The sequence below is a fragment of the Gasterosteus aculeatus genome, chromosome 1 (assembly GCF_964276395.1).
Source record: "Gasterosteus aculeatus chromosome 1, fGasAcu3.hap1.1, whole genome shotgun sequence".
Lineage (NCBI taxonomy): Eukaryota > Metazoa > Chordata > Actinopteri > Perciformes > Gasterosteidae > Gasterosteus > Gasterosteus aculeatus.
In genome coordinates this window covers 28,107,989-28,133,273 of record NC_135688.1, presented here as the reverse complement: position 1 = coordinate 28,133,273, position 25,285 = coordinate 28,107,989, and the positions used below count along the sequence as shown (strand labels likewise).

The 25,285-nt window shown below is 45.0% G+C and overlaps 1 protein-coding gene across 8 annotated transcripts in view; it reads left to right on the top strand.

The window, feature by feature from the left end:
• The first annotated feature begins 9,275 nt into the window (after positions 1-9,275).
• The window catches only part of ncam2a (neural cell adhesion molecule 2a), a 148,402-nt gene continuing 132,392 nt past the window's right edge, over positions 9,276-25,285 (top strand). For all 8 annotated transcript variants that reach the window (XM_040174847.2, XM_078101383.1, XM_040174839.2 and 5 more), the window contains exon 1: positions 9,276-9,544. In XM_040174847.2, the coding sequence (XP_040030781.2) occupies positions 9,388-9,544 (157 nt within the window). In that variant the 5' untranslated portion in view covers positions 9,276-9,387. The remainder of the gene's footprint in view (positions 9,545-25,285) is intronic.

The window sequence follows — 25,285 nt, the reverse complement described above, 5'->3', positions numbered from 1 at the left end:
CAAATATAATCCACGGTCGTTGTTTTTCTATCTTTAACAAAAGAAGCATTTTCCCCGAGCATCACACACAAAAACATGAATTCAAAAGAAGAATGTTTATTTGAGGATGAATGACTTTGGAGATGGAGATTTGCAATTGTACGGATTACTGGTAATAAATACTTTCCTACTTGTGGTAAGCTGAAGATAATGTGTTTTGCAAAAGGGTGCAGGGGCATAAATATTTTAAGTCTTAACAGTGCAAAGTAGTCCTTAAAATATATATATAATCTTCTGTTAACTATGATAACCAAGTTGCCTTTGAAGACGAAATAGAATGGATATCTGAGGCTGAGAGAGATTGTTTTGCAGTTTTGCCACCGTTGCAAAAAGAAACAAAATGATTATGTGCGTCTCTTGGAGCCCCTTGAAGCTAACTAGTGAAAAAGAAAAGCACAATCATCTGAAAGGGGGTCCCAGACTAAAAGAGAGAGAAAAAATAAAGGACAAAATGCAAAATTAACATGAGAAATAACACTGCAAAAACAACGAGGGGAGATGTGTGTGTTTAAAGGAAAAAATCCTCCCAGCTTGCTGTGTGAACGTTGTCAAGGAGAGAAAGAAAACTGTCAGGACAAAAACAACTATCACTCACTAGTTTTCAAGCTTGAGTCATCAGATTAGGAGAACAATATGTTGTTGTTTTTTTGTTGTGACAAATGCACTTCTACACAAAGATGACACTAAATTGTGTCAGCTGACGGAAGGAGAATGATGCCTGATGTAAGCTCCAGGGATCTATATTTAATGAATGAATTGAGATAATATAATTATTAATTCAGAAATGGCATTCCACATTTCATTACAGTTACATTCAGAAATTATTTAAATGTTAAAATGTATCTTACTAAAATTCTGGACTGAAATGAATTAAATGTAATTAAAACAACTTTTTTCCGCACACGTATTGTGTTACAATGAAATCTAAATCTGTTTTTTTATTATTTTTTCTGTCTTCTTATTACATGACATGATGTATCATGATGTTGTTGTGTTGTTGATGTTGTTAAGTCTATTCCCATTGCGATGGAGCACGTAGTGTTAAGTGGAAGAAACTGTCAAAGGTGGGAAGCCGATAATAAACCCTGTTGACTTCTCATGCTAACTAATAGCTATCATGAGAAGGTTGTACATTAGGAGCAACTGGAGTCTGAGCGGTCAAAAGAATATGAAGCTGTTTGTTGATGTTGATATTTTGTCTCATTTTGTCTCGGAGATGTGTTTTGATTATTGATCTTGGATTTACTTTTCTTAGGTGGTCATGATTTGACTTATTCTCCACAAAGGGTCCAGTTGCTAAATAGAAGCTGTGATTGTTTCATAACGTGAATGTCTGACAGAAATGTCGGTCCGCACTGAATAATCAGCAGGAATTGCATACTTTATGTCAAAGAAGTGACTTTGCTGTTGTTGTGAAACAGGTTTAGAAGCTTCTTGAATATTGATTATAAATGGTGGTTGTGCAGTAGCTACTTTAAATCATTGATTCAAGCAAATTCTTTAGCTCGTTTTATTTAAGGAACAATAGTAGCACAGCTTCCCAAGTTTTATGGCCGCTCTTAATACATGTATTTTGTATTTGAATATATATATTTTTTTTTCTGGAAGAAGAAAACTGCCTCAAAAGTGCACTTGGTCATTAAAGCATTTTTATTCATATTTAAAAGCTTTGGAATACAAAGAGGCCACTATTGCACTCTGGCAATTTGACCAATTTCATCCAGCCACACCGGTTCGAGCGCACACACACACACACACACACACACACACCTGCTAAGTCACAATCATTCCTACTGCATCTAGCGACATGAGGAAAGCTGATTTTTCCACATCCCGACGGGTGTGGGGAGGAAAGGCGCCATCAGATAAGAGTTCCCTGCGTGGGCCAGGAGTCCTGTGTAAAGGTCACCGGAGCACGACGTCACGCCAGCTGACCGGACGGCGCTGAAGGTCAGAGCGGTTGACGGGGTAATCCTTACACAGGGACAACAACCACACCGTCTGTTTGCCAGACATCTTCGGGGGAGGCGACAGTGTGTATCGCACACCTGAAGCAGAGCACTGAACCCTGGTAATATTAAACACTACTGTCGTTCTCGTGGAGCATCCTGGGTAAGTGGGGCCCCTGGGCAGTACACACTCCGGATATAATCACAAAGCTACTGCATTCGATAACTTAATAAAATATACCCGATATGGCTAAGCTGTGAAATGGGTGGGAACAATTCAGCAGCAGAGACAATCATGAAGATGGAAATTGCAATGGTTTTATAAGGTGAGGAGTTTATTTTGCTTGTAAATGAGGCATCAGAAATCCACGCTGCGCCTGCTGGGTGGAAATGAAATTATTGGAACAATAACTAAACTGCATAAATCGTATAATGTAACGGTTGGAATTCCATTTTCACTTTTAAAACTTCGATAACATCTTACATTTTGTGTTTTCCTAGAGGTTTTTAGACCGAGGATGTGGACGATTTACTCCTTTAGTGCAGTTTGTTTTGTGCAGCGTAGGTCATTCCAAGCGAATAAACAACAGCACCGAAAGGTCTGAGGGTGAAGGCCTCGGCCCCCGTCTGTGTGCGCTGCGCCGCGGCCAGAATGCAATTCAAACTCTCACAGTTTGTACTGGGCAAACTGTTCATCCACTAGCCCCCAAAACGCCGGCGTTTCACGGGTAAGAGGAATGGTGACTTCTGACGATCAATGATCAGCGATACAAGCAGGTGCATAGTGCTTGTTGCTCTCAGTGATTTTCTCCTGTGCGGGGTCTTTACAAGCCATCATGTGAACGGGAACAGTCGCATAAAGGACACCAGCACTGGATTGAGGAAAAGTAGTACCCCAGCTGGGAGGAGAGGCTGAGAAGATCATTCATCCCTTTTGCTGTGGGATCGCACCGAAGGGGCTGCAGAGAGGACGTCTCTGCTGCTTTCCTCACACTACTAATGGATGAGTAAATTGATGAATCCATTAAGCTCAGTGACACGGACTACCAAAAACAGTCAATGTTCACTTTTCTATAAAACCGGACATTATTTTGTAATCAAACACTTGTGTCCCCAGATAAAACAAATACAAAGTACGACCCGCTGCTTCTTCCTCTGGTTGAAGATGCTCAAAAGCCAACTGCAGGTGCTATCAAACCTTTAAGTGCCTCTTTAGTGTGTCCTAGCACATTCTAATCACATGTCTTTAGTTCCTAGCCCTAACCCACAACTCCCGCCTTGAAGACGTTTGGTACACAGCGTGGAGCCATTCGGAATCTAAACTTCTCCAAAGGCTGAAACCTCTGGCAGACGTTCTCATCCTCTGGCCCTGTGACCGGCTGAGCCTAATCTGACAGGATGCTAATAGATCGGCTAATTAACATGATGTCCACTCATTAGGAGGGGTTAACCTTTGACCCATGCCACTGGCCTGGATAATAGGAGAAGCAGAGAGTTGTTCAAGAACGCTTATATACTGTGGACTGGTGATATTTCCATTTGATCTTTCACCCACTCGGATGCACAGGACAGGAAGTCGCCCCCCCCCCCTCCCCCTCCCCCAATGAGCCTTGAACTCTGGTCGCTCCTCTGCGGCTCTGACCCGCGGCCCACCAAGATATGTGCGTCCTCGCCTCTTATCCGGGGTGGTGTTTCATCCCACCCCGTTTCCTCAGACCCTCGCCTCTTTCTAATTGAGGCGGCAGCGAGTACAATTATGGTGAGAATCATCCCGGATTGATGTGAGGACGGATTAACGGGATTAAGAAAATAATCTGTTGACCCTTTGGCCCCGGTGCGGCTTGAGGCTGGGAAGGCAATTTGAAGCGGAGATGGGGGGAGAGATGGGGGGGGGGAGATGGGGGGGCTTTAATGAGCGGGATGACGAAAGCCTCTGACCACAGAGGGGCTCGCTTGGCCTGCCGCTGGGGGATTACTTTCTGCTGCCCTCCACAATCGCCCAGCCGCTAACTTTGTTCTGGTGATGGGCAGGTGGGACACCGAAATAATACAGTTGTAGGATGAGAGATGTTAAAATGTGTGGTAGACGTGACGCAAACCGCAGTTTTCATTGGCTATAAAATATTGGCATTGATGGGAAAATACAGAGAAAATAATCTACTCCGACAGAGATTGTTATCTTGACAAACCATTTATCCTTCATCCCTCAAGTAAAGAATATTGGTAATTAATTCTGTCCAGGTGACCTGTCAGGCATCAACCCTTTTTCTTTATTAGCTGTGATAGTTGTTGATCTGCAGCACTCTGGATCAATGGAGTAAGATTAGGAATGATTTCTAATGATTTGATGGGTCTAAGTGATCCTTTCGACTTAAGCTGCAAATCATCGACCCCTTTCTGTCTCACAGAACTGTCTCTTAACAGAAGAATGAAAGTCTTTCCTTCACAATGATTTTTAGCTTTTGACGCATCTTGTACTTTTCAAAAAAAGGTGAGGTATTAACGGCCGTGTTTGACAAAATATAAACTGAGCGAACATATTTGATGCGAAGAGTCAATCCTTTCAACAATGTTATGGACAATTTAGTGCATCGCTGTCCTCATATAAGACAAACGGTGCTTGAGATATTTTACAGCAACACGCTTGACTCGTTTGGGAGATGAAAGGTCAAATGATTTATTAATATTTAGCACAATATTTGTTTCCTGCAATACATTTTAAGTGGATGGAAAAATATGTTTTTCTACTAAAAGCCTGATATGAAGCAACCAGTTACTCCAAAAGGAAAATGTTTTTGATGCACTGATACAAACAACGCTTTGCACAAACACTGTAATTTAAGGTTCATTTAGACTTTAGAAAAATGCAATATTCTTTCACCACCGCAAGGTAGACACGAGTCATCAAGTCATCACCTCTTTATTTCACGCTGAGATTGGCAGATCTAAATTAAGCTCATTAGAAACGTAAACACAGTTTGCAGTCGTCCTAATCAGCCGGTGGATTTGTCGTTGATTCGTGCAGCCGGTGACTTTTACTACCGAGGGGGTTCAGTGATTCCTTCACTTCGCCCTCCGCGTTGTGTGCTGAGTCGGGCTGTCCTGGGTTTTTTAATCTCAGCCTGGATGTGGGGGCCGGCCTTCCCTTCCAGGCCAAAGATGCACGTGGAATTTGAACCGATAAAGATGCCCTCTTCATCTCCTGAGATCTCATAAACATGGGTTTTCTTTCGCCTCATCCCACGCGTACTGGATGCGCTCATCTCGTTTGTCAGCTACTGTTGCTTCCTCCTGTTTCCACTCACACGTGCAGGGACGTGAACCTTCTGGCAAAGCAACGTCACCGACTACATGAAAGTGTTTGCTGTGCGTCGTTGTACTTTTCTCCTCGTTGAGGTCCGATAGATTTGAATCAGTTCAGTTTGAATTCCCAAAGGGAAGCACATCTGTTTAGCAGATTTGGTATTCTGTTGTTTTGTGTGTCGGCAAAACAACAGAAAAGGTCACAAGGCTCTTTGTAAAGGGCAACTAAGCTGTGAACACAGCACCCAGGTGTGGAAACACAGGTAGTGTTAATATTTCCTGCTGAGTTAGACAGTTTGCTCTGGAGGAGAAGACCATCTGGAAGTCCCTTCTACTGAAAGATATTCCACTTATTTAAGTCCACATCACTTTGGTTCATTTACTGTACACACAACTCTGGGCATATGTAATATTTCTGAATCAACATTGTTCCAGTAGCACCGCTCTGTCATTTGCTTGAAAACAAAATGTGTGCCACATTAATCTTAATGATCCCGCTCTTCCCGTGCTGAATATTAAGTGTGTTTTGTGTATGCAAAGTTGCTGAGGCGAGCATTTCTTTTTAGTTGTTTTTCAGCGCTTCAATTTCACCAAGCACACAATGTTTTCTCCTCACTTGAAAGAAAAAAAGACTTTAGGCAACGATGTGCATAACTCTATTTGTTTAATGAAAGTGTGAAGCTTTCTTCCATGAGACGTTTTAACGCTTAGTGTGACATATTATCCAGGGAGCTGATGTTTTGAAGTCCTCACAAAGAGGAATATCTAAAATGTGCCCTTTTCTTGAGGGAGCTCTGTAGAGATGAGAAAAATGTTAATGTAGAGGCAGAAACAGAGGGTGGTGCCGTCTCTCTGCCACATTACAGGTCAATTCTCTACATGTGTCAAATCCCAGGAGAAAAAGCATCTTTAGACATTTTTTATTTTGACTTTGACTTGTTTGTTCACAGCGTAACCTCATAAAGGAACACGATCTGTCATATTCTTCTTTATACAGCAATAAAGTATGATATTAAGAAACCAGATTCCACATTGCATTGACTGCATAGGCATTGAACTAATTCAAACATTCACTTACCTTAAGCACATAAAACAGGGATCACCAAACAGAACCAAACCGTCTCCATAGTTCAAATATGGAAGTAAATGGAGTTCTATTTTTTAAGTTATTTCTCCATGAAACTGATCACAACAAGGTCTTTGGATTTACTGAGTTTCTGGCTCATTAATTCTGCAAATAGACAATGCTGTTGAGTTTGAAAAAAACAACAATGTGCACTTTGAGCACCACTGTCCGTGTACTATAGAATGCCATTAAATTGAAGGTAAATTGATGGTTAGCACCTTTCGGGTCAAGTGTCCCTATAGGCAGTATGTATACAAGATGTAACAGTTTAAAATGTAACCTATACACAAGCTGAGGTCACGCTAAGCATTACCGCGATGTTATTGAGGGAGCGCGGTGCTGAAAGCTATTTGTCCCCCACGCATTGGAACGGGAGAATAAGGACGGCGCCGTGTTTTCACATTCCGACGTCGGCGTTATAATCGCCGCTCAGACTTTGCGTTGAAGTGTAAGTGCTGCACCGCTGGTTGAGCTCGGAGCGATCGGTTGGCCTGTTTGTGCTTCACAAAGACCACAACAATGAATTATCTGTGCGTGTGACCCCCGGCGCGAGGCCCAGCTCCTCAATGCAGCCGTTTAACTGCCGGTTGCTGCGGCAACGGTGGGGTTCGGGTGACAGCGGCGCCGAAGGGCGCGATCGCTGACAGGACGACTTCAAGACGGGCCGCGCGTTTTCCCACTGGGCGCTAAACACTTTCTCTCTTTCCGCAGCACGGAGGAAGCTGCACTACGCAACAGCTTGCAACAGCGAGGGCGGCTCCACGCCGCTGAAATGGACTCTGCCTTTTACATGCAGTTGGACGTCCTCTGACAGCCGTCATTATGTCGTTGAATGCAACCGCGAAGGCCTTTCTAATGCAACGTGAGGACACAAATGATCGCTTCCTTGCTGATGAATATATACTTTATTCTGGAAGCGTTACGAGTCCCCGTCTTTGCTTTGGTGTCGTTTGACCATCGCTGGAATGGCAATAAGTGCTCATCCCAGCTTTTTGTTTTTAATCAAATTCAAAGAAAGCCGTTGAAGTACAAAGCAGCGAAACCCACGATGGAAGAAGCAAATCAAACCAAGCAAACCTTCGTTCACAAGTTCACTCTTTAAACACTAAGTTCGATGAGTGAAGAAGCAACGTTGTTAAAACATTTACGAGAGAGAAAAGAACTGAAGTGGGAAATTTTCTTCTCAAGAGAACTCATTCTGTTTTCAGTAATGATCCCACCTTTCAGCGAGGATTGATCTGGAGCCCTATTTAAGTCTCTACATGCAGCCGAGTGAGGGACAAAAAGCCACACTCTGAAATCAGAATAGACGATTAATGGTTGCCAACGACGTCAATCGGAGATTCACCGGAATTCCATGCATTGTTGGGCGGAAAATACAGAGCTGCTCTACAGGCCAAACGCAATGAGAAATGTTTGTTGCTGTCCACTTTCACACCTTCCCAGCTCCCTCCACAAATTTCACCGACACACGAAATCCTCAGAGCCTTCTTATCTCCCGCCGATACCTTGGTGGCACCAGGGAGGCCTTGTGACATGTGTCCGTCAGGAGCACGGCGATATGGGTCGAGTCTGGGCCCAAAGAGCATTTGTTGTTGTACTGCAATAACACCCAGTGAGATGCCGTTGGATGTCACCCCTCAAGCTTCAAGGCTTCAATGAATGATTTCGATGTCATTTGGAAATATACGCTTTGTAGTCGGTGGACAAGGGAAACGTGACTCATCCAATCCCCCCATGTTTAAGCACACTTCATAACACTTCAGGCCACTTCCAACTCTTTTTAGAATTCAATATCTAGATTAGCTTACGTGTTTAGTGGATGATTGTTTATTCATTTGTTCCAAACAGGGACATTGTGGACTAAAATGTGAGGTGATCATCACTTCACACTGTGCTGTTTTTACATAAAATATATCTGAATATATCTGAGTGATATGCTCTCCCTCTTCCATTGATCACATGAACAAGATGTGATCCACGCATCCACACATCCAACAGTCAGTATCGACTTGTGCAGCTAGAAGAATCTAAACCTCAAGACTTTTTAAGTTTAGGGAAGAAGATGAAAATGTTTCTCGCACAGATCTCCCACGGCAACATTTTTCTAGATGGGACTTGTTGTTCCTCAATACACAGCAAAATTAAAAAAGTTAATTTTCCGGTGTTAGGCAAACGTGTTGACGTGCAGAGTTGAAATCACACGGCAATTGATTGACGGCTTACAGAGTCAATTGTACGAAAGAGCTGGAGTCATTATCCAGTGTCAAGATCGGGTTCATTTGCGACACTTGGTCGAGGTAAATGAACTATTTGATAGGTTTGAAATGTAACTGTACAGATTCACAGCTCTTGGTGTTTGTTTTCTCTCTACGTACTGTGGCGCGTGGAGTAGAGCGGGCGAGCTGGGAACCGCAAGGTTGGCGGTTTGAATCCTGGCTGCTACATGTCCCACGTCAAAGTGTCCCTGAGCAAGACACCTAAGCCCTAATTGACATGTAATGTATTTAACACTGGGCAGATAGATTTTTGACACTTATTCTGAGTTGACTTGTTAACACTTCGTTGAGTGTTGATTTAACACTGACAAGATTGGGACAATATAAACACCAGCTTAGAGTTCAAATTGAATCTCACAGAGTCAATTTAACTGTCTGAAGTTTGCTGTGTAGGACTAATGGTGCTGAAATCCAGGGTCCCACAGGACCCACAAATAGAGGGTCTGAAGGACACATAGATATACTTCTACCCTTCTAACTTTCCAGCGTGTTTTGCATAATCCAACAAAGCCCCGCGAACGGAGAACATGTCTTGATTTGAACTTGGTGAGAGGGGATGCTGAGGCGCGTGTGTGTGTGCGTGTGCGCAGAGCCAGCGCCGTGGACGAGCGGCGGAGCGGGAGCGCGCGTATAAGAAGGAAGCGAGGGAAGGAGCCGAGGCAGATTCAGTCGCCAGCGGAGCCCGAGACGGATGAGCGGTGCCGAAGGTCTGTGTCCCTCGCGTCGTTTTCCCCAGCAGCAGAAAGCAGCGTCCAGCGGCCCGAAGGCCCCCCCCCCCCCTCCAACCACCCCCGACATGATGCTCACCCTCGTCCATCTCCTCGGGCTGCTCGTCTGCGGTTGTCAAGGTAAGAAGCGAGCGCGTGGGAGAAGAAAAAGCCCTCGAGCTCCGAGACTTTGAGGACAAGTTGGGTGCATTTCCGTCGTGGTTCTGCAGCAGGCGGAAAGGACTGAGGGGGGGGGGGGGGGGGCTGGCTTGTATAGCTGGATGTTGTTTTGTAGTTGAAGCACGTCTTGCGGGGGCCACAACGCTGCTAAGAAAAGGGGCACTAGGATGGGTCCTTATTCTTTGCAGCGGGTGAGCTGCTGTGACAAACACCCCGCGGACGAAAAATAGTCCTCTTCGCCATTCGCTGTTTATTTATTGGTCTTTCACTTGCGAGCAGCGGCTTGATTCGTAGTCTTAACTTCCGCTGGCATCGTGAACATATTGTCAGTCATTTGGTTTGGGCCCCTTTCCCGCTGTCTCCCCCTCTCGAGTCCACTTCTATGTGATAATAATAATAATAATAATAATGACGCTGTATTCTCACGGCGAGCCACTGGCTCGCAAAGTTTGGGAGTAAGACCCGCGTCGGGGACAGATGCTGCGCCGTTAGTCGTGGCGCACCTGATCCTGATTGTCTCGGCGCGCGCGGCTGTGTGCGTGCGGGACGCACCCGCCGAGGGAAACGACGATGGTTAACTGAGTGAATGCTGATAAAAAACAAACAGTTTGAAACGGGCGCACACGCTGTCCCCTCTGGCCTGCTCAGTGTCGTGCGCGTCTCCTTCCTGCGTCCTGGCGAGGCGCGCCCCCGTGTCCCCGCGGGCACTCTCCCGTGGCTTCAGTCTGACCAGTGGTCCTTTCCTCGGGGCGTAAAGGGTGCGCATGACGCTGTGCACTTTGAAGCTGTGTGTGTGTTGCAGCAACTTCATTTGAATTGCGGATCGCCCCCCCCCCCCCCCGCGAGATTTTCCACTTGTTAAAAGAAAACAAAAGGTGTGAAGAGCGGGCACACAGAGAGGGGAGTTCTGGGATGGACATCGGATGGCGGCGTGGCCACACTGGGTTCCTGGCGCACAACGGCAGGTGGGGGTAGAGCGCTGCAAAGTGGTGCCAAGAGTGAAGCCACGAGCCGCAGGTCCTCGGGCTCTCCTCTCACTCGGCGCAAGCCTTTCGAATACCGGTTCCCTCTGACTCTCAAAGTGTAATCATTTGAAGCAATACAAAGGGAAGTGTCACATCATCAGCATCCAGTGGCTGGACGCGCCACTTCTTCTTTGACGCGCAGCATTCTGGGATCTAACGGTATTAAAACGCGGTTTGTTTGTTTTGGTAGTATGAATAAATTAGGATGCTTTGCGGCAGAGTTGGATTCTCTTTTATATTTTGAAAGGACTTTCGTCAGTTTGTGTTTCCACCGGTTCAATCAACAAGCGTGCTTGTAACCACTGTTATGATCCAGTGGAAGATGAAAAAAAGCATCAGTGACACTGTTTGACAAAACCTATTCTCTCTGTATCCCTAACTGAATAGTCGTTGCTTTGTTACTTTCCTTCAGTTGCGATAGTATTGCATCACCCTACCAACCACTTTACATTTGAATCTTGCTTTTTATTATAGCAAAGTCCACACAAATTGAGCCATCAGACAATGTAATACTGTAATGTGAATAACGAGGCGAGTTCTGAGATCAAGGGTACGTGATCCGAGTTAAATTCCAACCAGTAAGAGGTTTTGGTTTGGCTCTCCATCGTGCTTTTGAAGTCCCAGCTCACCGTGTACCCTGCGTTCAGTATGCATCCTCATAGGTTTATGTATTTGGCTTTTACGGACACTTGGTACAATGAATTATATGCTTGCTCGGTCTCACCTGGGACATGGCAATGTGACGTTAAGTGGCGTAATTAAGACATTTTGCTGTATCTCTGGGGAGAGATGTCAGTGGTTCAGGGTTTAAAAGATTTGTGCTGCTGGGCTGAAGTGTCTCTCATTGCACTCTCAGCCTGGGCTCAAGTGCACGTTGGAGGTTTACTTACATCGTGCCCTTCTGGTTTGTGTACACGCTTACAAGCACTTACCGAAACATGCACACTGCACACCGCCTTGATCCAGAAATTCACACTAGTAGTTGCAGGAAGCATTTTTTGTGTGTGCAAAAGTTAGTCCCTGCTATCTGACAGGTCTCATTGCCGATATTCTGACAATGTAACAATGCTGCACAGAATCCTCAACGCTGTGCATCAAACTCCTATTAAAGACATGCAAAGCTGTTCACAAAAGGAATGGCCTGTGTCCTGGTCCTTCAAGGTGAACTGATGGCGTTGTTTGATTAATAGACTAGGACGGAGGACCTACACATGGAGAGCCTGTGCATGTGTGAAAATGTAATCGCCCCTCAAGGCAGCAGCACATGAGAAATCAATTTAAGGAACGACTGGAGTCAGCAGGCCTCTGAATTGTACAAAGGGCAATCTCAGTGTTCTAGATATGCCATTTATTTGCCTGCAAGGTTTTGATTTCTCATCTGTGCCCTTTAGCGCTCAGTCCACCGAGTTCGGGCCTCAGCATTGCATTTGTACAATGCGTATGATGGAGGAGGAGAGAGTCGTATTCTCAACCGTTGGATCTTTGAGAGAAGCACTGCCAAGCATCACGGCTGCAGGGGTGTTAGAATGTTACAATAGAATGGGAGAGCAGACCAAAAGGAGATGAGCAGTTGTTGTTTAGATAAAAATTCTTCTGCCTGCATATGTTCCAGTCTTCAGTCTCAAAGACTGTATACCTATTTAACTAGTAGACTCTGTGCAGTCGGGGGGAGGGTAGTAGTAGTCCACCCCTCCCCTGTTATAATGGTAGAGGAAACCGTGCTGTGAAAATAACCCAGTGAAACTCAAATTGACCACATGCACCCAAAATACCATCCATAATCTTTCTCGCTTGCGGGCCCATTGTCTCTTAATCCATCCATGGACAAAAGTACTTCATTGGGAGGTTTTGAGGTCAGCCTCGGTGCAGTACCCTGTAATAAATGTACTGCCTTGCTCACGGGTAGCTTGCAAAGCTGTGTATACAAGCTGTGCAGTGATTGCCTCACAGCTCACTTAACAGGATTAGAGTCAGGGATTAAGATAACTGTGCTGAGCATATATTCATACCTATAAAATGTACGGCCTCATAATGACACATGTGTGATGTTTAAGTAACTCTGGCAATAGCACAGGGCTGAGAGGAGAGACAACATACCCAACAAACCGCTCCGCTTGGCGTTTGGTTTTGAAAAAGTGTCAGTTATTTGCGATTGATGGATAAAAAATGACGGCATGTTGAATAATCCCCTCTACTCGAGTAATTTTACCCTAATGTTTTCCACGGGGAGTCTCTCCCAACCACGAGCTAAGGAAATGTTGATACAGTAGGCAGTCGGGGTCTTCTTTTAGGACGAGTCTGGTGTCTCATGTTCCCAGAATCCCAGAAAGGCAAAATTGGGAAGAAGAGCGCGAGTAGGGAGAGGATTTATTCAGAGAGGGGATGAGATTATATTTAAAAGTGCATTCGATTCAAGTGAATCTGATTCTATCTACTTAGATTGCATTGCTGCAGATTGAATCGAACTCTTATGGAGTCGCACTGTGCCAAAATTAATAAAATGTAATTGAATCCTTTTCGAGATGCAATCAAACTAGGCCTGCTTGCCGCGATTGGAGGGGACAGCTGCTGCATGTTGCCGTGTGCTCCTGTGGGTTTGTCTGCTACATCCGTTTGGTGCTCGCCAAGCCGGAGACCCGTTGGCTGCCGCGAATGCCAGTCTAAATGCCAGTCTGAATGCCAGTCTCACTAGCAGGCTAATCGGCAGAGCCGGGATGCCAGGGTGGCAACAGCGTCAGCGGGCACACTGGCTGGCTGACGCATACGAAGGTCTTCCTCGCTCACTGTCACAGTGCGAGCCTCCGTCCTCTCTCGGGACACGGCGCTGCTGGTCCGGGGCTTACTTTTGGGTTTCGGGCACCGGCAGGCGTGATTAAATGAAGATCGGGGATCAGAGAAATGGCAGGAGGCCCCGAGGACAACTCCACTCTGGGCTGGGTCCGCTTCGAGTGACCCACTTAGACCGCATTAATCACTCCGGACGCAGCCTCCTTGAGCTCCCCTCCCTCCACGATAGGGCCCAGGAGCTGAAAGAAGCTTCGGGCTGACCGAGGTTACTGATGTAAGGATGTAGAAGTTATGCAGACAAAGTTTTCTTTGACATCATACAGAGAACAACAGGAGCGTGAATATCGGTGTTTGTGTTAAGGATGGTTGTGAGAAGGGTGTCATCAGATGTGTGCTGGTTTAATTGGAGGTTTTGTTGGTAAACTTTCTTGAACAGGATTTTTCCGCTATATTTTCACTGTGATTAACACTGGCAGCATGAATGTAATGGCATGCTGGGAGGAAATAACACTTTCCAATGTGCCATTGTTCTGTTATGATGTGGGCTGTTAGTGGATTGACTCGAGATCACTTGCTTTAACTTCCTAATATACTGTATACATTCGTTTACTTATCATTGTTTACTAAAAGCACATCGCTTAGACAAGCACTGCAGTTATTTTTGGGAAGGTCTTTCACAGGTACACAATTCAATCCAATGTGTTAAAGATGGCACACAGTCTGTGTTCCATGTTCCTTTCTTGCACGTAGGGACAACTTTGTGTCTGTGTTCATTATCTTGGCAAGCCTTGTTGACACATTTTCAGATAAAACATGTACCTATTATTATTATTATGTTAAAACATTTATTTAGAATTCAAAATATGAAGGGGAATATATGCCATTTCTACTAAGTAGCTTTAAATATGCAAAAAACATTAGAAGTACATGTGTTTTGTGGATATTGGCTTGTCGGTAAGTTTCAATATTCCATTTATTGTCTCACTGCGCTTATACAGCCATTATGCAAATGCTCTAATTCTCCTGCCCGAGGAGAGTACCAACGTTCATTGGCGATGCTCCAAAAAGAGGCTTTTGAAAGGAACCTATAAGCTCTTTGGATTTGTAAATGTGACTTTATCATTATGGCAAAGTCCCGACGATAAACCGTCTATTATTGTAAACTTGAGGCATGAAGGAAAGAATAATTTACAATTTGGTAACCAGAACAGTAAATATCGAGTTGCCCGGAAGAAAAGGAGAGACAAGAGCTTGTGCATAAATTAGGATGGGCAGTGTTTTCTGTACGAGCCTGCACAGAAATAATAAAACCTCTTCACGAGTCATCATTAAGACTTTTTTTTATTTTATTTAGGCGCACCGATGCACTGCAGCGCGTGCAGTCGAGTGGAGGGAGAGTGTACCGGCACACTGACGGGTGACACTCTGACAGAAAGGGGAAGCCGGGTGACAGATTTACAGACTGGTGAATGTGTAAGCGTTGAGACACCTGTAATACAGCAATACGCCCTCCTCTCCCCCCCGCTGGGTGTGAGCATTAACTATCCCACACAGGCTACAGTCTACATGGCCCATCACAGTGATCGCAAAAGGAGCTAATGCTAACTGTAGCGTTGCTGGCTGGCAGACACTCATGAGAGCGCTGTGTGGTTGTGTGAGCGCCTGAGACAAATAGAAAAAACTATAGAGCTATAGAGACCAAAATATGTATGCTTCAGCAAGTTTTTAAAATACCAGAATGTGCATTGACTTACTGAAGTAGTTTACAAGTTTTTTATTTGTTTAAATAATCCCTGTTTGTAAATCATATTGCTGCTATTTTATTAATTATTCAGGCAGTTTGTACATTAGCAAACACATTCATACATGCATGTACACTGAAAATGTTTTTGAAGCAATTGCTACCTCCAATACTAATTTAGTAGCTTTTGGAGCTTTTGCTCTGGCTGACAAAGGTCCAGAGCTGTAGACATTCTGATCACATGGTCAGCATATTATAATCTAGGGCCACCCGGACAAACCCGTTTGCGGCTCGGCTAATATCCTCAGCAGCACCGATGGATAAAATCACCTCTGGAATCAAGTGATGGGGAAAAATGGAAGTGAAAGCTCTGCTGTAGTAGTTAACTGAGTGCTGTTTGTCTTTTGGCTCCCATCAGCTGCTTTGTATTCGTTTCTCTGCTGGCCGTGCACTCTGGGCTTTCCTTTGGGATTAGAGTATTAGATTATCTTGTACTGTGTTCTGTTGCATTGTATCCATCATATTTCCCTGTAATCATTCAGGCGGTGGGCCCTGGGCTGGTTAATTAAGCCAAATTGTGATTGATGGACTCTTTGGTGAATAGCTATGTGTTCCTGTTGCTGACCCGCCTCAGGAGATCAACCCAGCTGCCAATCACACCTCACAATAGCCTCTTAAGCAGTGACTGGGATGCACGGTGCTGAGGCCACATCCTTCCCAGCATTAAGGTGACTTCAGCTTGTGCGGCGTCCTCGGGAGGATCCCTTCTGATGACAGATCAGATGCAGAGATCATCCTGAAAGGGAATCCGTCTTGTCAGATTTCTTGGTGGCCAATGTCCTTGTTCGTGGGAGGCGACACTCGATGAGGAATAGATGACAGAGACTGAGTGATGGATGGGAGCGACAGAGGAGGATGGACACTTGGGATGTGGTTGCAGTGAGGCCAAACGGAACTCAGTGCCTCTCTGTGCTCTTCAAATCTTCAAAAAGAATCTCCTAATGCGATGTGGGCCAGATTCTTTTTGTTATCTCTTTCTACCCACCCTTTTATTGGCTTCCTCTTTTCATGTGCTTGCTCTGTTCCGTGGTCCTCCCATGTGCCTCATCACCGCCATCTGTACGGGGAAGATATCCTGCCCCCCCCCTGCGTGGGAAGCCTTACATGCACTATCCGTGCTTAATGTTATTTGCTTGGGAAGCTAATGATGTTTGTTGTTCTGCTGCTCAATGCAGTTAATAACGCCTATGGATTTAAGGTAACATGACATCAGCAAACCGGCGTTTTGAAGTAAAGCCGTTTCAGGGTTGTTCCATCAAGCGAGTTATTATCTCTCCGAGTAATAATGATCTTCTTGCACGTACTCGTGAGGTGCAGCAGACAAACTGGAGGCCTTTTTTTAATTACTTTGAATATCTGCACCACTTGCAGCCATTCCTAGCTGGCCGACCCCCAATGTGGGCACTCTGGGACTGTTGTTCCCGCCCACCGCTCGTACAGATCCCATGGGAATACACAAAGGATTCCTCAATTATTACAGTCTTATCTTTACTTAGTTTGGCTTTTTACTGACGCGCAGGCACCCTAGGTGAAATAACTTTTCTTGCGTATCCATCCAAGTCCTCCTCTGCGTTTTGTCATCAGAAGGTCCCACGTCAGGAACTCTGCTGAGACTTCACTGTCCTACCTACTAAACCTTGTTTCTGTTTTCCTGTTTGTACACAGAAGAACGGATCATTGTGGTCTGCACACCCACGTCGAACCCCCACCTGACTGTTGTTGCCTCTAACTAGACCACATGCATGACGTGTGCGTATATTTAAAGGTGGATTGTGGTCTGAGATTTGCGGGGCGAGCGCCCGTGTTGGCAATCCTCTCATGTGAATGTGTGTGCTTCAGGGCTCGAGTCTTCAGAGGGCCTTGTGATCTCCCGCGTGGTGCTCACATGAATTTTTATCCAGCAACTTTTTGCTGATTTGCTGATTGGATGCTTTGTGAATCCAGAAAAACAAGCTGCTGATGTAGAGATGCCATGATGATGATGATGATGTGTTTTTTGTTTGCCAATTGTTGATTTGCCGTCTATAGATTACTTTTTTGGGGTCTTAGCAGCCAGTTATCCTCCACACTCTCTTTTCACAATATAGTGACGTTCTGTCGTAGAAACCCATTTATTGTAATATTTAGCATATTTTTTTAAATAAACTAATATGGAAGGTGAGGCGCCGCCTCACAATATGGAGGACACAATCTTAAATCGACAACCTTTTATTAGCTTAAAGTTCCTGTTTCTGTGCTTATTTTTCGCCGGGACTTTGGGACTGGACCCAATTAGATTTCTCACATTACGCCATATTGTAGGGACAGAGTGTGCTCCAGCATGTTGCTCCCGGAACCAAGATTACTTTTATTTCCCGCCGCTCTTCATCCATCCTGCGGAGTCTGCAGTAACGTAAAGAAATGATAGATGGTCTCTGCACTGGAGGCGAAAGCCGCGGACGCGGAGAAACATTTTCAGCTCCTCCGTCAATAAGCAACGAGGAGCTCTGCTGGAAGCTGCAGAGGGGATGCAGCTCCGGCTGTGGCAGTTCTCCCCCCACGGAGGCGGCTTGAGCCGTAAATTAATAGAGCGCTCGCACACGATCGGGGGGTTTCATTTTGAACCGTCACGGTACATAAAGCCCCATGGAAATGAGGAGTTCACTGAGGTCCCCCTCCACTTCGCCAAGGGACCCCGCATAACCTGTGTGATTGTTACACTGCCCACTGCCCCCCCCCTCACCCCTCTGTGCAGCCAGGCTTTGTCCTTGCTCATCCTGCTTACACAACTCACACTCATTTTTCTTTGTTTGGTCCTTTCACAGTGCGTCATGCATTTTCCGTTTGCCTCTGTAATTATGTTTTGACTGGTGTGAGGTCATATTTTAAATGCAAAAAGCTCTAGTAAGTCAATCGCCAAGGCAGTGCCATAGACCGCCTGGGCAAATAAACAATATCCGGGCGCCGTGCATGCGCAGTTGTCTGAGGGAGCTAACGGAAAGCTTGGTGGTGCTAATTAGCATCCTCGCTCACTAACGGACACGTTTAATTGCATTCAGAAGCCAATCAGTGCAGGTCATCCGAGTGAGGTAACGACCAAGAATGTCTGGAGTGCTTCTGAGAGATGAGAGGCTCCTTGTTCTTTTCAATATCCATATAATATAAGGTTTTATTGCGCGAAGGGGGGGCTCTAGATTGCCGTGACTTGTTCAATTGAAAAGTGGAGCCCAAAAAGTGTGAAACCATGATCTTTTGAAACATTTGTAAATGCTTTCATTTCATCACAATGCCCTGATTTATTGGCCTACATGTTTTCGAGGGCATCCTAACATTTCTGTTTTTTTTTCTCTCTCCCTCATATAAACCTTCACACATTTGACAGCGTGTAATTCTTGGTGACAAACATGGAGAACGGTGCGGCCTGGGGCGCGCTTTACTCTTATCATTATCCTCGCAATGCCTGAGATTAGACACAGCGACCGAGTCTTTCTCGGCAGCGGGCCTCAGAGCGAGGATTAACACAATGACTAATCACTCAACTCACTGGACACAAAACATGCAGCACTGATTCATATTTGGTCACAAAGTCTTCCTAATAAAAAGACTGGCTTGAATATTCACTTCTGACATTAAGTAAACAATTTGCACAATAGTCATTTAAAGAAATGTACAAATGACACTATTTTGCTATTTATTTTTAAAATGTCTGTCATGTTTCAGGGTCTTCAGAAGCCATTTTAAAGGTGTGTAAACATGATTGTTAAGTCCCTGGGAATATTCTCTAACTGTGTTCACTGACTCATTTTTGTACGGGCATTGATGTTTCCCACGGCATGAATGGTTGAAACGCTTCCATGTCACCCTGCTGGTGTCCCCAGAATGCTCGTCAAAAACTGCCAATGTGGACACAGTTTTAGTGGGAGTGCAAAGGACAGTGGGTCTTTTTCTCTGTGGAGTTGTTTCTTCTCTGATGAGTTTGTCATACTTTGCGTTGAAGAAAGAAATACGTTATTCAGCAGTGATTCAGAGGGCCTGGCATCAAAAGAAGGTATCGCCAGGAAAATAATCCATGCCTTTTAATCCACAGTAGCTATGCTTTAAAAAGAAAACTTCTCCTACATCTGGCCAATTATCTTTGTGAATGGAATGAAAGCCTTCGATACCAAACAAAGCCTGAATTTACAGGACATTGCAAAACAAATTATTAGCATTATATGCTCTGCAATCAACCCATTGAGTTTTAAGAACATACACACACATGCAGTTTATTTCTGGTTATGTGGCATAAAAGAAGAAAAGGGACGTGTTATTGCCTCCACTTTGAAGTCTTTGCCGTTTGCCAGGAAGATGCAGTGCGGTGTAACAACGCTCGCCACGCTGCAGGCTGCCCTTATTGATCTATTGTCTGGGAATGTAGCAAACAATTTAGCTTTTCTTTCTCCTTCACTTTGATCCTCCTCTTCCCCGAGTATCTGTTGGTTTTGTGAATACTGATCAGAGCTCTGTGCTCCCTCCACCCGAGGGGTTGTCAAGGAATCCCAAGGACAGTGAGAATTATCTGCTGAGAACCACCGTTGTTGCTCCAGTTAAAATGGAGTCCAGCGGAAAAATGTGTGCTGGAGAACAGGAATGTATTTCCAACGCGCTGAGCTGATGGGTGATCTACACGTCTTCCGTTACACGTCTCTTACACAGATAAAAGGTCCACATATCAATTACGAAGGCCATTACTTTGTATTAACAGCACAGAAAAGAACTTTAACTCAGGACACTTGTTATGACTGTTACCAAACCGCGCAGTGGGGAACCCTGGTCCCCTGGGAGGGATGCTCCCCTTAAGGTTTTTACTGTGAGGTGGTTGTGTGTGTGATTGTTGACAAAGTTGCTCTAGCATCCCGAGATGCACTGGGCCTCCCAAAAGAAACTCTGTTAGGTGGTGCTGAAAGTCTTTGCTGTAATGCAGCGCGTGGTGCTCACCGTGACGCATGGCCCGTTTATGTGTGTGTGTGTGTTCACAGGATGTGCGCTGATTCTGAAGCTCATAGATGGTCCGCTGGCAAAGACGGACACTGTATGTGTGTGAATCAGACGTGATCCTTGCAAAGAGCTGCTAAAGTGGAAAATGAGTTGTACGGGTGCAGAGATTGCGGCTGTGTGTGTTTGTTTGTGAGCGTATTTATTTCAGGGTTTTGCTTACTCTTTGATTTTTGCTTTCTAGCTGAAGGCTCAGAGCGTTGAGTGAAGATGCAGTGCCCCAATCTGCCTGCTTCAGCTAAACTGTATGCAAAACCAGACCCGCACGGGTGGACTCAAACACACATTTCAGATTCCCTGGAACCCCCCTGTGTCTCATACTAGACCCACGCAACCGCCTTGAGATAATTGCAAAAAGTTTGAATGTTTAAACCATGCAACGAGTATCACTACCATGATAGGAGGTTCAGATAAGTGGAGGACAAAGTTCCAGCACCAGCTAGCTGGTGATTAATCTCATTGTCATGAGACAGTCGGTCCATCAGCACCACCCAGGCGGGGAGATGCTGTCAGAGGGCCGGTGCTCAACATGCACGGCCATTTCACCAACGGTGCTCAGAGCTGCAGAAGTCCCTCCGGTTCTGAGAGAACTCATTGAAAACCTCGAGGGACCTGAATTCAGTGACCTCTGAGCTCTTGAATGTCTGAGTGGATGTCGGGCTGTAATCACCACGTGGCTGTGCTGTGTCAACTAAAAGGCGATTGGATTACTTGACAATCCTAAAGTAAGATGCTTTTAAGCCGCGTGATCCCACATGCCGACTATCTCACGGCATGCGTTGGACCTCGGCGTCTTGATCTTAGAGTTCACTCCCGCCTCATATTTGACCCATACAGTATAGTGGGATGTCACTGGCTGCTAAGAAACCGTCTCCCCTCCTGGTACTTGCTTTTCTCCGTTCAGCTGACAAGGGAATCCATCAGATTGAAAGTTTGTGTGTGGCAACATTTCAGAGGGTGAGAATGGCTGGTTACTATCTGAGAAAAAGCAAATAAAGATCTGCTTTCAGCCAGCAGCATTTCATGTGCTTTGGCCACAGGAATAAACTCCACACTGGCTGAGCGTCAGCTTGTGGACTAACGCGCGTTGGCCCTGCGTCAGTGTGCGGTAAAGAAAGAGAGTGGCCACTGTTGGCGCCGCCGGGCCGGTGACGCTACCGGCACTGATCTCCTGACTGGGTCACTGTGCCCGCCGGTGCCAGAAGACACAGCACCCAACTTGGGAACCAACGTGCCTTCAGTTCTGGGCATTCTGGGGTTTTTGTCTGGGTTTTCAGAAAAAGATGAAATTGGTTAATGATTAACTCTCAGCAACTCTTAGTTTGATGAAGTCAACCCAAATACAGTATATGCAATAACACGGTGGACCTGATTTTACCTCTAGAGGAGACGCGATGACCCCGTGAATGAGGCCGTAGCCACTCCAGCCCACATGGAGATAAACCGCTAATAAACGTAAAAGGTTAAATAGCAGGAATAAAAACAACACATGAGCTTTCTCAACAAACCCAACTGATATTTGACCTACTATCTGTGCAAAAACAAAGTCTGTTAATTGCGGATTCCTAATGCATTACAAGATGTGATTGAGCGGCGTTACGCTGTCGGCACATGTTTCTAATTAGTATATCTTCGGAGTCACTGACTTTTCAGAACCTGCATTCTTCCATTTTGTATAAAATGAAACTGGTCTTAGCACACGGAACAAAACAGACGGTTGAACGAACAATCATTTACGTAATAAACAAATAACAACTGCCCTCTTTTTTTCATTTTGCTGCTTTTCTTGTGCTAAAACATTTCTGTTAGATAGTTCGGTCGGACAAAACAAGCAATCTGATGGCGTCACTTTTAGAAATTGTGATTATTAATTTGTATTTGCGGAGATATTCCAACCCTACGACAGCTGCAGAACTGGACATTAACCCTCAACATCCCGGATGGAAGCTCCTAGACTCCTGACCGCTTGTCCTCTGCCTCTCTTGTGAGGACGGAGGCGACAAGCGAGACCGGCGAGGTAAATCAGTGGCGAGGGCGTGCGTATCGCAGAATGCATTAACGGGCTTACTGCTCGTCACCGGGATCCTTTGCACATTTGTCTTGTCCTCCTTCATTCCTCATGGCGAGCTTTATCTTTTGTGTTTTTATTCCCTCATCTCGACGTGTTGCATCCTATAAAATCTACGACCACACCGTAACATTATATGAGTGGCCTAATTTGCGGCGCTTTATATGGTGGTGAGGAAGCGGGCGTGTGTCCTTCAGCCTGTCAAGTTGGCTGTACGGTACATTAATGTGTGGTAAAACCATGCGGCTCCTTCCCAGACTACGGCATATGCGCGTTTGTACACGTGAGCCGGTGATTTATGGGCTGTTTTTAATCAGCCGCTAAAAAATGTTATTAGACTCCATCCTCGCACTCCCTCCGCCTGCAAATGAGCCGGCCCCCGGTGCACCCTGGGAAAGCACCGGTAATTAGTTCTGGGAACTCACCTGTTACTGGTGGGGAGGGAGGGAGGGAGCGACATGAGAAAAGGACGGACTAGAGAGGGTAACAAGCAGACAGATAAGCAAACAGACGAGGACTATTTCCCCCACGGCGGGACTTGCTTTTACTTTCTTTCAGTATTCACAGAATCTGGTCAACCACCATTTGGAGTAAAATGTTTAGTGCTTTGAAGCTCCTGCTCTAAAGGAAGGAGAATAGTGACTAAATGAGAGTTAAAACTCTCCAGCATTAACTTGACCTGCTCATGTATTTATCCTCGATTGTTAATTGTTCCGAGGCGTTCAAGTAATGTTGTGTTTTTGTAATATTAGGTCTGAAAACGGATCAATACCGCTGGAGGAAAAACCAGCAGAAGCAGCTGGTGCTACTTGCATGGATTTCACACATAAACAACTCAAATTAAGAAGGCTTGTCTGAGTTTTGAGTTTTTTCTCTGTATTTAAATCACCACCCCGATGAAATGTTATCGTGACTGCGCTAACGAGTCAGCATTTCACCTTCAGCAGAAGACACTCAGTTCGCAGCACCGAAAGCCTTTGGCATCCTCCAGGACTCTATTCGCGGCCCAGTGGTATTCCATTTGTTTGTATTCTATTTGTTTTGTTTGACAAACAACACCGCGCGCACACTCGGTGGCCCTTTGAGAAGGTCCGTTACAAGATGATACTGTGATGATTAGGCCATCGCAGACTTTTTCTCTATCTTAAATTCTCTAGGCTGCGTTCATTCTAAATAATACAATTGAATAATAATTAGTGTTGCAATAAATCTGCATCTAAAGTAGAATAATCATTTCTTTCCTGAATTTGTGTTTACACCCGTGACAGCACGTCACGGTTGGATAGATATGATTGACGTAGCTTGAAACCATTTGGGGCCGAGGGGACTTTTTTTTCACCCCGTCAAAACAGAAATATACACACGACTTGTTTCCTCACCGGCCGCATTAATGGCTTCGTTAAATCATTTCCAGACCAAACTAAGAGGCAAACATGAGCTAATTGGACATGTGTTAAATCTGTAAACCCCTGAGCATTCCTCGCCTGCTTAAAACACACCCACACACACACGTATATTCACGGTCACTGTTCTTTTGTCTTTTAAAAGATTTAGAAGATGTTTTGTCACTGTGGTTTTAGCACGGATGAAACAAAAGCGATTTAATGGCAGGTTAGTTTTTTTACAGACATAGTAGCGTATTTGTCTTGTCGTTTATCTCTCGGCAACAAAGCTAATTAGTGCATATCCTAAAATTCAGATGTATTCCTTTTTTTAAATACACGTAAGAATATAAAATCACCGTGTTTTGGTGACGTACATGCTGTGCTTCACTCCGCGGATTACGTGGGACTGTCAGGGGAAACAAACAGCATCTTTTTATAAGCAGGGCTGATTTTTTTTGGAATTCCTTAAAAGTTGCCATTTTTGAATACAACCATGCATTATCAATTTAGCTACTAATACTTACCTGGAGCACACTTCTGGGGAAAAAAAGGCCTGGGTGGAGGAGCAACACATCCGTGTAATGAGATTACACTGATCTTCTATAAAAAGGGTAACTGTTATAATCTCTGCTGCTGTGCAAATAGCTCAGTAATCACATAAGTAGTTGACAGAAATAATTACGGTTGGATTAGAGATGGGTCATGGAGGTGGATATTTGGCATAAAATAACACTTTTCGATGACCTAGATGATATAGAATAGATATAACGGTATTAAACCAAAGACTGTGGCTGACAAACATACCAGTAGTTACATTTTCCGCATATCTCCGACATCATTGTCCTTTTTAAGGACTGCAAGATGGCTCACATCTAGCTGTGATCTGTTTGAATCCAACCCAGCAGATGGATTCATCGCCTGCGTATTCTGACGCAATGTCCAAGCCCCCCCCCGCCCCCCGGCCCCCCTCAAAGACTGAGTGATGGCTGAACACGGCGCCTCTGTCCCGAACACATGTTGATTACTGCTCATAAGTCCCACCGTTCTGGGAGGTCCATAAATCGCAGCCATCTGGAACCCCCCCACCTGCATCCTTCCGCCCCCTCCTCTGACGCGGGCAAATAGCCAATCAGAAAGCTGATCCCATTGATGCGCCGAGCAGGGAGAACAGAACCGCCTTCATTAAAACTTCGTTCTGTAAGAGTTTTATTGTGCCTCCCCAAGAAGAAGCTCATTCGGAGGGAAAATGGATGCAGATTTGTAATCAAAGTCTAACTGAGGCTGATGTCGTTTGGAAAAGGTTTCCCTCCAGAAAACATTGCAAAACTGGGGTTAAACGGCCTCTTTTAACTCCCGTTGTTTGTCACTGAAATGGATTATGTCATTGCATTTAATGACAAGAACACGTCGTTCTGTTTTTTTTCCAATCTGGGGACTTTTCTGGGAGATATTAAATCTTCTAACCCATCTTGAGCCCTTGAAAGTCCTCGGAGGACAAATTCAAGTTCAGCAGAAACGGCAGCAGTCTGACTTTGCCGAAGTGAACCTTGAGTTCAGACCCTTTGGTCGAAGCTGTAGGAGCATCAAGCAAGACAAGAGCAGATAACTTTAACTTAATTTGGC